This window comes from Macrobrachium rosenbergii, chromosome 55 (assembly GCF_040412425.1).
Source record: "Macrobrachium rosenbergii isolate ZJJX-2024 chromosome 55, ASM4041242v1, whole genome shotgun sequence".
NCBI classification, from domain to species: Eukaryota; Metazoa; Arthropoda; class Malacostraca; order Decapoda; family Palaemonidae; genus Macrobrachium; species Macrobrachium rosenbergii.
The window spans coordinates 50223688-50240466 of NC_089795.1; the positions used below are offsets into that span (position 1 = coordinate 50223688).

The following is a 16779-nucleotide window of genomic DNA, read 5'->3' on the forward strand; positions in this document are numbered from 1 at the left end:
ATGTCAAATACAGGGTGAACCGCTCCATTAATGTACTTAGCAGTTATTAAAAAAAGAGCGAGTCAGTCTTGTTGAGCACTATTCAACCAAGTTTTCTCTCTATACATACATATGAATATATATATATATATATATATATATATATATATATATATATATATATATATATATATCATCACGCTCGCTCTAATTAAGAACGTCTGATAACTACACCTGACTAAGGGTGGCGGCGCTCCCGTGAGCAGAAAAGTGAAAAGTGAATGATACTCAATATTTACAAAAAAAAAAAAAAATGTAAAGGGATGGAGGTAAACTTAGGATGTTCACTAAATAGTATAATTCACTAAAATCAGAAGATGAGCTATGTACAGGAGTTATCAATAGAGCTCCGTGGCACTGTCAAGAATTATGTTACACAAAATAATCACAAGGTAATCAAGCAAAGTGCCACAACTGCAAATCTTAACACACTAAGCCTTTCGTAGGCTAATGGTTTTCAGGGAAAGGATCCGAAGAATGCACAGTAGGGGTACGGTAAGCGAGAACGTTGCACTGTTGATAAACCAGTTATCTTGACCTGTATGGCACCTGCGTATGCAGGAGATGGCACTGTCGATCTACAGTTGATGGTCACACAACAGGGACTCAGAATCACGGATCTGCAAGAGCAGGAAGGTTGAAACACATACAAAGAGATTCGAGTAAAAATGGTAATGAATCCTCGTAGGCAAAATATCACAACACTTGTCTTACATAATAATCACACTTTAAGCTTAAGTACGTGAGTGAAGCTAAAATATGTCACTGTTAATCACATTACCACCGCAATCAAAATCACAGGTATCTCTGAGGGAGATGGATAGGTATAGGGTTGAAGGAATTAAGAGAACAGGTATATATGCATACGTAGGCTTTAGGTATGGGGCATGCAAACAACCTCCAATCACATTACCTAGTCCGTGGACAAGACATGAGGTTTGTAGAGACAGGTTCCTGCAGTAAGGCATCAGCAGAAGCATTGTCATTCAAGGTTCCAAGGAAGGATCGACGAAGGTAAGGGCGCTGGCAGGCTAATAGGGCATCAGCATGCAGCAGTAAGCAGTGGCATAGGCACTACTTCAGGTAAGATTTCGGGCATAGTCTCTCAGTGACTTCAGGACAGGGGGACGTCGTAGCAGGGATGATGGTAGGAGAAGGCTAGCCAGAGAAGTCCAGTGGTGTGAAGTCGGGGAGTAGACTAGCGTAGGCATAGGGGTGACTGGCAGGTAAGACTGGGTGTGTGGAGTGCCAGTAGGGTGGCGGCGTAGAGTGGCATTGTAGAGGTGGATAGAATGGGGTATACTAGTGGAGAGTCTTCTGGAGACAGGTGAGTGAAGCGTCTACAAGCAGGGAGACACCCGAAGAGGAACTATATAGCATAGGTTATACTAGCGGTGTGACTTCTGGAGAGGGACTAACAAAGAAGGGGTCGTCTGGGCCAGTATTTATACCATGGGCAGCACCGGCGACGGTTGTATTTTGACACTTCTGACAGCCTCGTCTTAATGGGTCTTCCATTGTCCTCCTCGTAGGGGATGTCGCTAATCCAGCCAGGTACCTAGAAAGGTCATTGTATGGTAGCCAGATAAAGGTTCGAGAAAAGAGGTATCTATGGGGTGACAATGAAATGGGAGAGGCAGGGATGCAGGTATTAGTAGGCAGTGATGCAGGTGTGGGTCAGGTCAAGAAAGTGACCCTTGATGGCAGCACTGGTAGTTGGGAAGGCAAGGTAAACACAAAAATGCGAAGGGGTATGCGTGACTGGGGAATTGAGAAGAACAGTAACAATAGAAGGAACACACAGCAGGGACATGCGACTTGCAAGCGACTGCTAAACATGTCATCCTAGGGGTGACTCACTAGGGTCAGGTCAGATCAGTAACGACTTCAGCTACGATCGTAAGTCATATTCTCATTACAAACCTGCATTGGCTTAACCCGGCCTGAGAAAAACAAGGGAATGCTTGTTTTGAAAACAGCAAAACAACTTATATTTCTTTTTGGAATGTACGTTACTGCATCTCAGGAATGAAAATTTTAATTAAATTTATATTCGCAAAAATCAAGAGGGAAAAATCATGACAAACGATAAAGACGTTTGTGACAATATACATATATATATATATATATATATATATATATATATATATATATATATATATATATATATATATATATATAATACATATATATATATATATACTCATATATTTTATATATATATATATATATATATATATATATATATATATATGTATATGTATATATACATACATACACATATATACAGTATATATTTATATAAGTATACATATATACACATACACACACAGTATATAGGCCTCTATATATATACATATATATATTTATGTATGTATAACTGAATCACGAAAATATGGAACCTGATGAATATATATAAATAAAGGCAATCCACGAAGGAGAGAGAAACGACGGAGTGGTGCTAGGCCTTTCGACTGACTGTCCTTTACATCAGTGGAGAGCTATGTAATTTACACTGTATAACGCCCCGAAACCGGTTTTTTATTGGAAAATTTCCTTTCATTTACAATAATAAGTTCGATTAAAGTTAATTAATCTATTAAACAGAGAATTACCATCAGTTAATTTCCAACTCATTCCAAAAAATCCTCTAACAATAAGTTCTTTTTTCAGATAAAAGGACAGATTGGACCCGCTTTTGTCATCCAGCATCGCATATAAATGCACGTCCCAAGTGTGAACGGGAAACCTACGTTGGATGCACAAAACGGTTGCTACAGATCCGAATCCGTTGTCACCAGGGAGTCAGTTTCAGGAATGGCTGTAGACTGTCCGGACCCGAAGCCTTCAACATACGTTATCACGTGTTACACTGCAAAACTAACATCAATTATGCAGATTTTAAAATCATATCTTCCACGCAAGCTGAGGGGGAAATAACTGCTTTAGAGTTATCATAATAAAAACTACCATCCAACCCAGACAGCATAACTGGCCGTTTGTTTATATTTTGGTCTGCACTTCAACTTTTACTTACCCTTTTTCTTTTTTAGATGTTTTAGTTTCTTTTTTTTTTTTTTTAACTCAGTTAAGGTGGGTGATGCCAGTCTTCGTAGTGATTTTTAAATTGTTATTTTACTTTTTTTACGCTCTTGTTACAAGATGATTTTGTAAATTGCAGCCCTGAAGATGCAATGAGATATTGCGAAACGCCGTCGGCAAAATAAACTGTTGTTTTAATATACGTGCTGCCTTTTCCTGGATCCCCACTTGATAGCTGCTATGAAACTTACAGCTATATGACTTGTTCATATGTACAATTCCAGCTGACTAATTGCATCCTGACTCATACAAACAACACTGCCAACAGTGCCTGTATGTATATACACACACATAAATATATATATATATATATATATATATATATATATATATATATATATATATATATATATACAAAGACAAAATTAATGAAGAAAAGAAACACTGAATTTGTCTTTATTTATATATTCATCACACCATATTTTCGTGATTCAGCTATACACACATATACATACACACACTCACACTCACACACACACACACACACACACACACACATATATATATATATATATATATATATATATATATATATATAATGTATATATATGTGTGTGTGTGTTATTCTACTATAAACACGTTTATGTGCGTGTGAGCGTATATAAAATTCCAGCTGACCAATTGTATCCTGACTCAGGCAAGCAACACTGCAACAAGCCCAACACTAAACGATTTCCCAACCCTTCAAGAATAAAACCGAACGCAATATTCCATCTATCCATTTCCTTCAAGGAATCCTTCATCCTTCATCCTATTTCTTATTGCGAAGGATAAAAGCAACCCAGAAAGAGTACGTTCCTGGGATGTAACCTGGAAAAAGATATTCCTTTCCTAAATTCCTTTTTAATAGAGATTTTTTCTTTTTCTTGTTTTTTCGTTTAAAGTTGGATCCAGCAACAGAATAACAGCAGTCAAAGGAAGAGAGTGAAAGAAAGAAGGGAGAGAGAGATTTCGCTTCCATTCTTATGGCATTGGGCACAATTTATCTCAGTGCCAAAGCCACTGCCTGCAAGATCGACAGAGAGAGAGAGAGAGAGAGAGAGAGAGAGAGAGAGAGAGAGAGAGAGAGAGAGAGAGAATACAATTAAATCAGGGTCTCTTAAACTGACTTTTCCTAGAGAAACAGAATGTAAACATCGTTTCTGAGAGAGAGAGAGAGAGAGAGAGAGAGAGAGAGAGAGAGAGAGAGAGAGAGAGAGAGAGAGAGAGAATACAATTAAATCATGGTCTTTTAAACTGACTTTTCCTAGAGAAACAGAATGTAAACATCGTTTCAGAGAGAGAGAGAGAGAGAGAGAGAGTACAATTAAATCATGACGCTCTAAAATTATTTTTCCTACAGAAAAAGAGTAAGACTGTCGTTTCTGAAAGACAGAGAGAGAGAGAGAGAGATCGCCACAAATCAAGTGTTTTTTCACAATTTTATTCTTACTGGCTTTATTGTGCTAAATGACCCAATTGTATCTCTTATGCGTAATGGGGAAGATCAAAAATATATTATTTTTCTGAAAAGGTTTCAAGGGACACTGGATTGCTTACCACACAGGCCTAACAAAGTTATTGCTTCTATAATTACTGCTTAAGTTTAGTTTGAATCTATGAGCAACTGACGACTCACAATTACCAACTGAAAGTTGGTAACTGAAAGCAAATTGACTTGATAATAATTATGAACGAAGAAAACGTCAAATCAGGTTCAAGAACTACTTTCATATCTTCTGAACTTTAGAAAGCCGTTCGTTTTCATGGAATATCTTACCGCACTGCGCGAGAGAGCAATCAGAACTTTCCCAATATGCATAAAGACAGTTCATGCCCGTTTCACGAAACTTTCGTAAGCGTCATTGACTTAGAAGTGGTTTTGGTAAGAGAGTGAATGTGCATTCGTATACATTTCGAGCGTTCGTAAATGTTTTCGTAGAATGACTGAGACGCTGTATTTGATTTTTGATATTTAAATTGCTTTATCTCTATGTTGTTTCCATACATATGGTATTCTGTTCCTTAAGTACTTGGATAATAATAATAATAATAATAATAATAATAATAATAATAATAATAATAATAATAATAATAATAATAATAATAATAATAATAAGATAGTGTTGAAGGTTATATCCGCATCAGCTGCATTCAATTTGTATAGTTTTCTCTATCTTTCTAATAACAGATTTTTCAGGGTTGGTGCATGCAGTAACCCTGCAAATCTGTTGTAGAAAGACAGAAAACTATATAAATTGAATGCAGCTAATGTTTATAACCTTCAACACCAATCTTTGAAAGAGGTCTGCATAATAAATAATAACACAATAATAATAATAATAATATAATAATAATAATAATAATAATAATAATAATACCTCGACGAGCGTCCAACCTCTTGACCGAGCTGATCAAATTTTCGAGTCTTAATTGATTGCAATCTTTTGAGAGATAAGCTGGCATCAAATTCGAGAAGTAAATAAAAGGTGGAAAATAAATAAATAAAAAAATATAAATAAATAAAAGACAACAGCTGTATGGGGCAAATGCTCTATACTAATTCAACACACGAATTTAAGGGAAGGTTAATATTGTGGACATTTCATAAACATAAACATTAAAAAATAGGAATTACAAAAATAAAAGGATTTATAAATACGAATATACGATAAGGATAATGTACTGTACATTGTGGACGTTTAATAAACAGAAACATAGAAATAGGTATTTAAAAAATAAAAGGATTTATAAATACGAATTCATTTAGGGGAAGGATAATCTATATTGTGGATATTTAATAAACAGAAACATTGACAAATAGGAATTCTAAAGATGAAAGGATTTATAAAAATTAATTAAGGGAAAGATATATATTGTGGACATTTAATAAACATAAACATTGCATTGCGAACTAGGGATTTAAAAAATAAAAGGATTTACAAATACCAGTTTAGGGGAAGGATAATACTGAGGATGTTTAGTAAAAAGAAACATTGAGTTAAATAGAAACACTGAAAACACGAATTTAAAAAATAAACGGATTTACGAAAGAATGTGGATCACCCAGTTTCATATTCAACACGGACAAAATTATTCTACGAGTTATGCAAAAATTTTTAAAATTGCATAGGCCTAATTCCAAGCACCAAAAATAACACTGGGGTATTTTTTTTTTTTTTTAGACCGGGGTGGACCACTTCTGAATTCGTGATCAAAAAGTTCAGAGGTCACCCGGCCGCCAACCCCCCCCACCCCAACACATTACCTAATCAGTATTCTCCTGACGTTTTGGGGGGCAAAGGGTAACGGGCAGAAGAATAATCCTCTTCCGCCTGACAATTATATTGATAATTGTTTTGGCTTTGTTCGGGCGTTTGACTCTTTCTTTTCTGTTATTATTATTAGATTCTGCCAGGGACAGACAGACATGACTCATCCTCCGTGGGATCGATTCTAGGGACGCCGTGAGGAGAATTGGTGCGTTGGTTAGATCATTCAGAATTATATAAAAAGGAATTTGCAGAATTACTTTCCAAAAAAGATACTGGCAGCATTGAATGTATGAAAGTAATATTTCTAATGCTCATTTTTCATATAAATTATTAATTAATGATATAATAATAATAATAATAATAATAATAATAATATATTTCATTTCAGTTCAAGGCCATATACATGAAATATACAAAGTACAGACAATAATATACATATACTCTAGATACATGAGATAACAAGAATGAAAAATGATAATCGGCAATATCCACACAGTTGCTGAAGAAGTAGAAAAAATAATATTCATAATAATGGTAATGACAGTAATTATACTGAGAATAGTAAAACAAAAATATTAAAAATGATGATTAAAAAAACAGACTGCAGACAATTAATTCCCATCTAGGGACCTTAGGTGGTTGCAGAAGTCAGGCCCAGAAGGCTAAATACGAAAATTGAAAATAGAAAAACTCTAAAATGATAATAATCACAGTAATAGTAATAAAAAAGAGAATACTAATTATAACATTAAACGTAGGAAATGTAATAATAATAATAATAATAATAATAATAATAATAATAATAATAATAATAATAATAATAATAATAATAATGACAGAATCTGCAGGTGACACTTTATAATTGCAAAAATAGAGATTAAGTCATTTATGGAACAGACGCCTCATTATCCCATCTTTCCCACAATTTAGATCTTCTTCTTGCCTCGCTGCTTAGGATGCTTTGTATAAGCGAATTACTGCTGTTTGAAAGAAGGGTGATCAGACTGGGCACTGTTCGCCAAACAATGATTTCTGAATTAACCAGGCGGTTTTCTATGAACATCTGCGTGCCGGACTGGTAGCGAGGAGTGTTTGCGAGGCGTCTCAAAATGTCATTGTGAACAACGGTGATACGCCTCATGGCCTCTCGGGTATAGTTCGTCCAGAGGGAACATCCTATATACTGTAGCAGGATAGTGCTGAAGTGATCGTCCCACATTCTTGCGATAGCCTCGTCACCGACGGCTTCTCCCACTCTCCGTAATTTTCTAGATATTGCATCAGCTCTTAGATGCTTTTCATTCAGTCTGCAGTGCTTAAGAGCAAGTTTGAACTGCGATCTCACCTGTCTTATTAGCAATGCAAAGTGTCCTTCCCTCCGGCTACCATTTTGCCTCCACAGTAAAAACATTTCTCGTGAATGTGTATACAGATCATTAACCAAGTCATTCCAGCCAGGTACATTACGAGAGCTACCTTGACGAAATCTAAAGGTAGGCCTCCCAGAGGCAAGCATAGCGGAAGTTATGTTCGAATGGAATTCTTTCAGACCTCTCCTGTGGTGGTCATTTCTACATTTTGGGTCAATGCACAGTAAGGCGTCTGCCGGTTGAACTATTGACCGCAACCTGGTTTCCGTGGTTTCCCTAAAGGATCTGGCTTTCTGCTAGTTTTTAAAATCCCAGTTAACGGCAGGTGGGCGATCAGTTACGGGGTTCACGGTAGGGAGGATTGGGTACTGAATGACACCTGTAAGGGGATGAGATCGTAGCCCGTTGCAAGGTCGTAGCGAATGTTGCAGGTCACAACTGAATCATGGTGTGGAGACGTGATGCAGCGATCCAGCCATGAGGTTGTAATTGTGTCCCTTCTGTTTTGTACATAGGTATAGGAAGAGGGAGGGAGGAGCATTACATCGCTAATTTGGAGAGCGTGATTTTAACAGAAACGAGTAAGTTCATTATAAAATTGTTTTGTGAGGTGAGAATTAAGGTCCTCGATTATAAAAATATGATCAGCAGTAGAATCATGAATAACGCTGTGACTCACCTAGGACCATGCAGTATTCTTCAAAATTATTGTTATTTTCCCAGGCATATAAACATTAATTATTAGGATCTTAGAGTCCCCTACTGTCACTTGAAGCACCAGCAATCTATCATTCCGATAGGTCATCACATTCACTATATTGTCTGAAGATTTGTGCCACAGAAAGAAAGGCCCCCTTTCGGGCGACCGGCTACGATGTGATCTGTAACTTGCATCGATGAGGTCGAGAAAGCTCTGAAGTCTTCATGCACTGAATCGCAGATGGCAAGGCCATGAGGCCAGAGGAGCGTTCCTTGTAATGCAATGATACCTTTGAAGATTTTGCAGAAATGCTTTAAAAGTGGTTATTAGTAAAAAAGTTTTGATAGTTTATTTTTGAAATTAAAGGGATATGTATATATATATTTTTTGAAAGTATGTGTATACATTATATACATATATATATATATATATATATATATATATATATATATATATATATATATATATATATATATATATATATAATTTTTCTATATTTTATATTTAATATTACCCAAATCAACAATCAAATTTTTTTTACTGATGGTCAATTTTTTAAAGCATTTCATCAATTGGTAACATATATGAAAAATTACCATTTGAAATATTAGTTTTATGCATTATATACCTCCTGTATCTTTTTGGGAAGTAATTCGACAAATATCTATTTTTATATAATTCGTAATTATCTTACCCACGCACCAGTTCTCCTCACGACGTCCCTGGAATCGATCCCACGGAGGATGACTCATGTCTGTCTAATAATAATAATAATAAAAAGAAAGAACCAAACGCCTAACCGAAGCCAAAATAATTATCAATATAATTGTCAGGTGGAAGAGAATTATTCTCCAGACCACAACCCTTTCTTCAAAAACGCCAGGAGAATACTGAGTAGTTTTGTGGTGGGCGTTGGAAAGGGGGAGGAAGGGAGTGACCTCTGAACTTTTCGATCACGAATTCAGAAGTGGTCCAACTCTGTCTATAAAACAAAAAGCAAAAGAAAAAAAAACACTTTAGCTCCAAAAAAAAAAAAAACTTTGGCTCCAGTGTTATTTTTGGTGCTCGGAGTTAGGCCTATTCCCTTTTTTTTTGGGGGGGGGGGGATAAACTCATAGAATAATTATATCCGTGCTGAATATGATAGTGGGTATGAGTTTTTGCAAACGCATACATGGCACACACGGAAGAGGTCACCGTTGAAGAACGCCCAAAACCCAGAATCTACGGGGGATATATTGATGACATTTTCGTCACAACAAAGGGCGACAATGACACAGATGTTCTGGTAAATAAACTCCGAGCAAACTCAACATTAAACTTCATCGTAGAAAAGAGTGTTAACAAAATGCTTCCCTTCTTGGATGTACTTGTGACACAAACAATAACAAATACAATACCACAGTATATACTAAGACCACAGATGCTGGGAGGTGTTTAAATGCGAGAGGATAATGCCCTGATACATATAAACGATCTGTAGTTAATGCATACATAAAGCGCGCCATAACACACTGTTCAACATGGAAGGCGACAAACGAGGAAATTAACAGAGTTCAACAGCTGCTCACAAATAATGGCTAGACAGATAATATGATCCAGCAAGTGATCAAAAAGAGACTACAGGAGTTCCATAACCCAGCCCAGAGGGACGACACACAAGAAAAAGACAAGGAAATAATAATATATCACCAGACAACATACAACAAACACCAAGAAGATGAAAAGAAAGCCATCCTTGGTATACTGCGAAGAGGAACCACCCCCGTAGCGCCATATAATAAAATAACCACAAGAATTTACTGTAAGCCGAACCTCACGGCCTCATTAATAATGAAAAACGGTACGGACCCGTCAACGGAAAAAGAGGTTCCATCTGATATAGTATACAGGTTTGTCTGTACTGACGAGCAATGTCTGTCCCCCCCAAAATGCTACTGTATATCGGACACAAAACCACTTCACTGAAACGACGACGTATGCAGGCCCACACGCTATTCATCAGCACTTTGTAGACACCTACGATAAACCATCTCTGCAAAAATACTCTGAACACCAAAATCCTACACAGGAATACAATTACAACCGTTTATTGATAGCAGAGCAGTCAGCATCGCCATACAACGCCTCCAGCCTTAATTAACATCCAACGCGAGGCAGAAAGATCCTTGCCCTCATGCAGGGAGACATCCCTTCAACCACGTGGGACAAGACCGCGAACACGTGGATAGGAACACATAATAAAAAATATATAGAAATTGAACATATGTGTAATTAGTATATATTCATGTATAATCTGTGCATTATTTTCATTGTACACCACTTAATTTTTGTCCATATTTCACCACAATCTCTTGTAAATACTTAAACCTAAGTCTTTAGATACCTGTACTACCTTTCCGTCCTCATGACGGCATAAAACGCATGCGTTCCCACTTTTGTATTTTACGGGCTGCTCCATGAGCAAGAGCCCGTGCTGGCATAAGGCCAGCTTAATCATCAACAACAACAACACTTCTGTATTAATACGCTTGATAACCTCAATACGTATAGGTTGACGAAACAGTTGTCGCGTGTATAATTACTGAAGTAAATGGAAGAACCCCATTACCTGAACGTCTCCATCAGTAACCTAAAGCATGAAGTGAAGAAAATAGTAGGAAAATATGAAGCAATAACAAAAGCTGGTTAACAATTAGAAAGCCATTCTATTGCCATTCTATTTAGTGATGTTGTTGTATGAAAAAATTTACCTAAAAAGTATATATATATATATATATATATATATATATATATATATATAATATATATATGTATATATATATATATATATATATATATACATATACAGTACATAAAGTCCATCAATCGACTAACATGCTATGAGCCATTTTTAAAACCTGAATAAATCACCACTGAAAAACGACTTTCAAACCGCGAATATATCATTACCTATGACGCTATGACCTTACATTTTTTGTTTAAATTAAATTGAGGCTAATTCTATCTAAATTATGTCCATGTAACAGCTTTTGAAAACCGTTATTAGTTTTCCAAATATTTGCAAAAATGTTTATGTCATTTCTTTTCCTTCCAATTCTCCCATTTATTCATTAAAATGTGATTTATCGTGTTTTTATGATTATGAATCTCCAAGATGTTGGTTATATAGATATCTTATGTTATTTTACAACATTTTTTGATAGTGATAAATAAAAAAAATCGATACAAACCCCACTAATATAATTTTGCATATCTTTTTATGCCCTTTTCAAAAAAATTTTTTTTAAACATTTCCAAAAATAATATCATCCATACTTAATCAAATCAATAAACGCTAATAAATATTCCATGGAGTATGTTAATGATATTCCTAACACGCCTATGATTAATGATAACACAGCGGTCAATTGTTATTAATGATGGAGAAAAGGTGATTAATACAAAACAAATAATAAAAAATCCAAAAAATCCATATTGTACCACAGAGTTAATATACATTAATAAACATAAAGTATATTAAAAATAATCCTAACGAACATGTGAATAATGAATAATGATGAAGAAATGGTGATTAATGCAAAAACAATAATCAAATTCCAAAGACAATATTGTCACACACAGACCTATATAATAAACATTAATGAACACAAAACATTAAAAATAAGCCTAACAAACATGTGAATAATGATTAATGATAAAAATAATGGTGATTAATGAATAATATGATCATTAATGGATGAAAGGCATGGACATAATTGAATAATGTGAAAAAATATTTGTACTCACTCAAACTTCGGAGTTCTCGTCTTGTTTATTACTTTTGTAGTATAGTCTGTTGCATTGATCCGCAGACAAGCAGGGGCCAACAACAAGGAGTTGGAGAAGGAAACTTTGAAAAGGCTACGCCACAATTTGTGTTTGGAGGAAGCCAAGTTGACAGAGAGATAAGGACATGGCATAGCTTGGAGGAAATATAGTATTTTTCCACAAACTGTTATGGTCTGTTGCAAGACGATGACTACACGGACCCAGTTGTCGTCACAGAATTTGACAGACTTCATGGTACTTGAAGCCATGGATATTTCATCACTCTGTTCCAGCCAGCCTCTCATCAACAAGAGCTTGCGTTGGCTGCTCACAAGTGTAGGTGGCATCTTGCTTCACAAGCTAAAGCCTATATGATAACGACGAATGAAAACCTTGTAATATTTCCACTTTCTCAAGGTGATACCAGGCTAACTGACATCCCTGCAACCAAGGTAATGTTTTATAGTGCCCTGATGCTCACGTGACTCCAAATATTGCCGGTTGAAGGTGTCTTAACAACAGTAGTGGATGGAACAAACTGTCAGAAGTTATAGGGGTTAAGCTCCACACTCTAGAACACCCATTGTCTTGGTGTTGAGTTCAAGCCTCTCAGGTCCTTTACTGTTGTTCTTACGTCAGGCAATTGAAAACTTTTCAATTGCAAATTGGGTCTTCATAGCGCTTATTGCATGAATGGAGAGGAAGGCAGCCTTGCAGACTGTTATTTCCTTGCTACTGAAGGTAACACTGTACCTCAATGTCCACGTCTTGCTTTCTTCAGCCTTAGATCTATTCTTTATCATGGGTACTCTACGAGTGTTTCTTTGGAGGTATAGGGTCTGCAAGTTACAGGCCTAGTCCCCCACTGACCACTATGCCTTGGAGATCACATTAATAGCATCATGCACCAGTTTGGAGAAACATTCGGTCTAGCAGTTGCATGGAGAAATCGACCTTCTTAACATAACAGTTGCCAACAGCTTTGACAGAACAAGAAGAACGTTCACTTGACTTTTGGCATCATTAGACCTAGTAGCCTATGTTTCTATTAAAGTTTATTTTGGCTTTTAGAGCCATAACTAGCTTGTGTTTCTGATGATCGCACAAGCACTGGCTTCAAAACTGCTAGAGGTGGCATAATAGGCCTAGGCTACTCCTTTCCCTTCTTCTCTTTAACATCACTGCTTTCGAGGGCTTACCCTCACCTATCATGACACCGCCTTGCTCAGTAACAACATTTTCACCAAGATCTGTTACCGGAGATGGCTCACAATCACAACCACCATCACCTGAATAGGAAGCAATATTCCAAAGTTGTCTTTCCTAAAAGCCACAGACACCTAGAGCCATTTTCCTTTTTTTGTTTTTTTTTCACACATCCAGGGACTACTTGGCCACATTACACACAATCTACGTTATGTAAACTCATTCTAGCGGTAATATTACCGCTCAGTGATGAAAAATACCGACGATATTAGACAAAGTTGTTTATATATACCACACTCGCGTGTGTTTGACGAATACTGAATGTAACGAGCGCCGATTGGCTCTCACGCGATAATAACAAACGCTCTGATTGGCTGGTACACAGCTTGACGTACAACATTATTACGATGATAGTTATCACTTGTAACGGCTCTCCTGAAACATGATGCGGAGATTGAATTTGAATTTGATAGCCAGCTGCATGTCGTATAACATTATTCTCGATGACAGAAGTCTACATAATTCCTTTTCAAAAACATGCTAAGTAGTGGTTAACGTTAGGCATAAAAAGCTTTGCACTGAAAGCGATTTTCGTCCAAAACAGAGCCCGCGCTTAGCATTCTTGTAATACCACATTTTTCTCGTATGTTTAAGAAAGGGATTCCTATTCTAACCTGAATCTCGTAGGAGGAGGCGTATACCTTGGTATGTACTCACTGAAATCAGCGGTAGAATTCATCGACCTTCTCAATGCAAAAGGAACTGATGATGGCATCGCCTCACTCGATGTGGAAAGCCTGTTTACGAACGTTTCCGTCGAAGAAACGATCAAAATCACCCTTGATCGTGCATAGGCCCGAAAACGAACCGCTTCCCATACCTGAAGATATCCTCCGTGACATGCTGAAGGGCAACTGCTGTATGACGTTCTCGAGGTCTAAAAAAATCATTTTTTATTTTTAACTTCCTTATAAAGCAATTATGCTATAAGTATACTGTTCTCACACAGTTTCATCGTATCATCTTTAATATGACGATGGCTTTGAGCTACATGTCAGGATTATAAGTAAAATAATAATTTTGAATAGTTATAGATGTATTCCAGCAAATCAGAATGAAAACAAATCGTCTCAGTTTTCTCTTAAGCATGAAAGAAAGCTTAGAAACTTCCTTAAAAGAAAAAACGACTTCAGCGTTCAAAATTAAACCTTTTTCTGAAAATATATAAAGGCGGCAACTTTGACCGAACTGACTGCAAGAGAAAAAATTGGGGGATACGTTTTTGAGGACAGGCAGCCTCACTCAAAAGTTTTGTGACCTTTGATGACCTGACATCGTCATCATCATCTCCGCCAGAATATCCCTTAGTTAAGGAAATTTCCCCCTCTCTCTCTCTCTCTCCTCTCTCTCTCTCTCTCTCTCTCTCTCTCTCTCTCTTGAACAGACAGACAGAACACATATACCATATATACATATATATATAGTTATATATATATATATATATATATATATATATATATATATATATATATACAATAGTATAGAGAGAGAGAGAGAAGAAGAAAGAAGAGTGAGAGAGAGAGAAATAAATATTTATATAATACTGTTAGGAAATGGACACAATATATAATATATATGCACATATGTATACATATCTATGTATATATATATATATATATATATATATATATATATATATATATTTATATATATATATATATATATATATATATATATACTTAATTTCTCGTCTAAATTAACAAAATAAAACGATCGGATTTAATCATGAATAATGAAATGAAAATTTTAATAAAACCCCCTCAGCAATTCTTTTATAAACAACCACCTATTAAATTATCTCAAATGTTTGCAACGATGCACAGCCTCACTCAAAGACGGTTTGTGAGTGACAAGCAATTGTCTGGTGATGTTGAGATCGATGTCTTCCGGTGTGGAGACTTCTCTCTCTCTCTCTCTCTCTCTCTCTGCGTGTGTGTGTGTGTGTGATGTGATGATGTGTATTGATGTACATCAGTCGATGTTTTGTGCAGGTGCCTTGGTGAACCCTTTCTTTGTTTTGATTGTCACTCCTTTGTTGCCATTGTGTATATTCCTGGGGTCCATGCGATGGATTTAGTATCATCTCTCTCTCTCTCTCTCTCTCTCTCTCTCCTCTCTCTCTCTCTCTCTCTCTCTCTCTACACACATATATAGATATATATATATATATATATATATATATATATATATATATATATATATATATATATATATATATATATATATATATATTTATATATATATTTATTATATATGCATATATGTTTTTTTATTATATATATATACATATATATATATGCACTTATAAATGTGTATATATATAAATTAATTTACATAAATTTCCATATATAATGTGTGCATTATCAATTTGTTTGATAAAATAAAAATGAACTATTCATTACCTGTCTTTGTCCAATATCTTACTGTCGGCTTCCCCCAACTAGACAGAATCCTCTAAAGATATTTCTAAGCAACTGCGCTTTACGTATCTAGAATGAAATCAAATTTCTCCTAAATCCTTTTCATCCTTCTGGAAATTACCCAACGTTAAAATCAAATTGCTGGGGAATTCTTGAAGTGAACTAAAATCCTTCCATTTTAAAACAATATTATGCGAGTCATTCTCTTCTTGGAATCTGTACCCAACGTACTCATAAAAATCAATATTGCTGGGAATTCTTGAATACGGTTTTTGTTCTTCAGTGAACCTATTTGTATATATATTTATAGATTTAAATAAGCTTTAAATAGAGAACCATTTTAATAACTATCCTTTATAGCCCGTATATTTAGTAATCAAGTAACCATCTCCTTGATGCATTTACATAACATTTCCAATTAACCATTTTGTCCATTTATCTGCATATATTTAACATTTGCAATCTCTTTTATAACACTCTCTTTGCATATATCCATGTATTCAAGTAACATCTCCTGCAGTTCCTTTGTTGGGCGAGTCGGTAGAGTTGTCGGCTAGCACTCGCTAGGCCCGAGTTCGATTCTCCGGCCGGCTAATGAAGGAATTAGAGGAATTTATTTCTGGCGATAGAAATTCATTTCTCGGTATAATGTGGTTCGGATTCCACAATAAGCTGTAGGTACCGTTGCTAGGTAACCAATGGGTTCTGAGCCACGTAAAAATAAGTCTAATCCTTCGGGCCAACCCTAGGAGAGCTGCTAATCAGATCAGTGGCCTGGTAAAACTAAGGTATACTTAACTTTTTTATGGCCCTATTTA

General features: G+C 35.8%; 1 protein-coding gene across 1 annotated transcript; it reads right to left on the reverse strand.

Moving 5' to 3' along the window:
• Positions 1 to 374: 374 nt before the first annotated feature.
• On the reverse strand, positions 375 to 13902 carry LOC136835226 (uncharacterized). The gene is made up of 3 exons (XM_067098480.1): positions 12255 to 13902; positions 953 to 1597; positions 375 to 659 (listed from the first exon to the last, which is right to left on the reverse strand). Exons 1-2 carry the CDS (start codon positions 12620 to 12622, stop codon positions 1423 to 1425), a joined length of 543 nt encoding a protein of 180 aa, XP_066954581.1. The 5' UTR covers positions 12623 to 13902; the 3' UTR covers positions 375 to 659; positions 953 to 1422.
• Positions 13903 to 16779: the final 2877 nt, after the last annotated feature.

Bases quoted from the DNA above. Each gene is read 5' to 3' on its own strand.
- LOC136835226 (XM_067098480.1), bottom strand. From the start codon at position 12,622: ATGCCACCTACACTTGTGAGCAGCCAACGCAAGCTCTTGTTGATGAGA. The intron at 1,598-12,254 runs GTGAGTACAAAT...TGACCTTTCTAG, and splicing joins ACGAGAACTCCGAAGTTTGA to GTACCTGGCTGGATTAGCGA.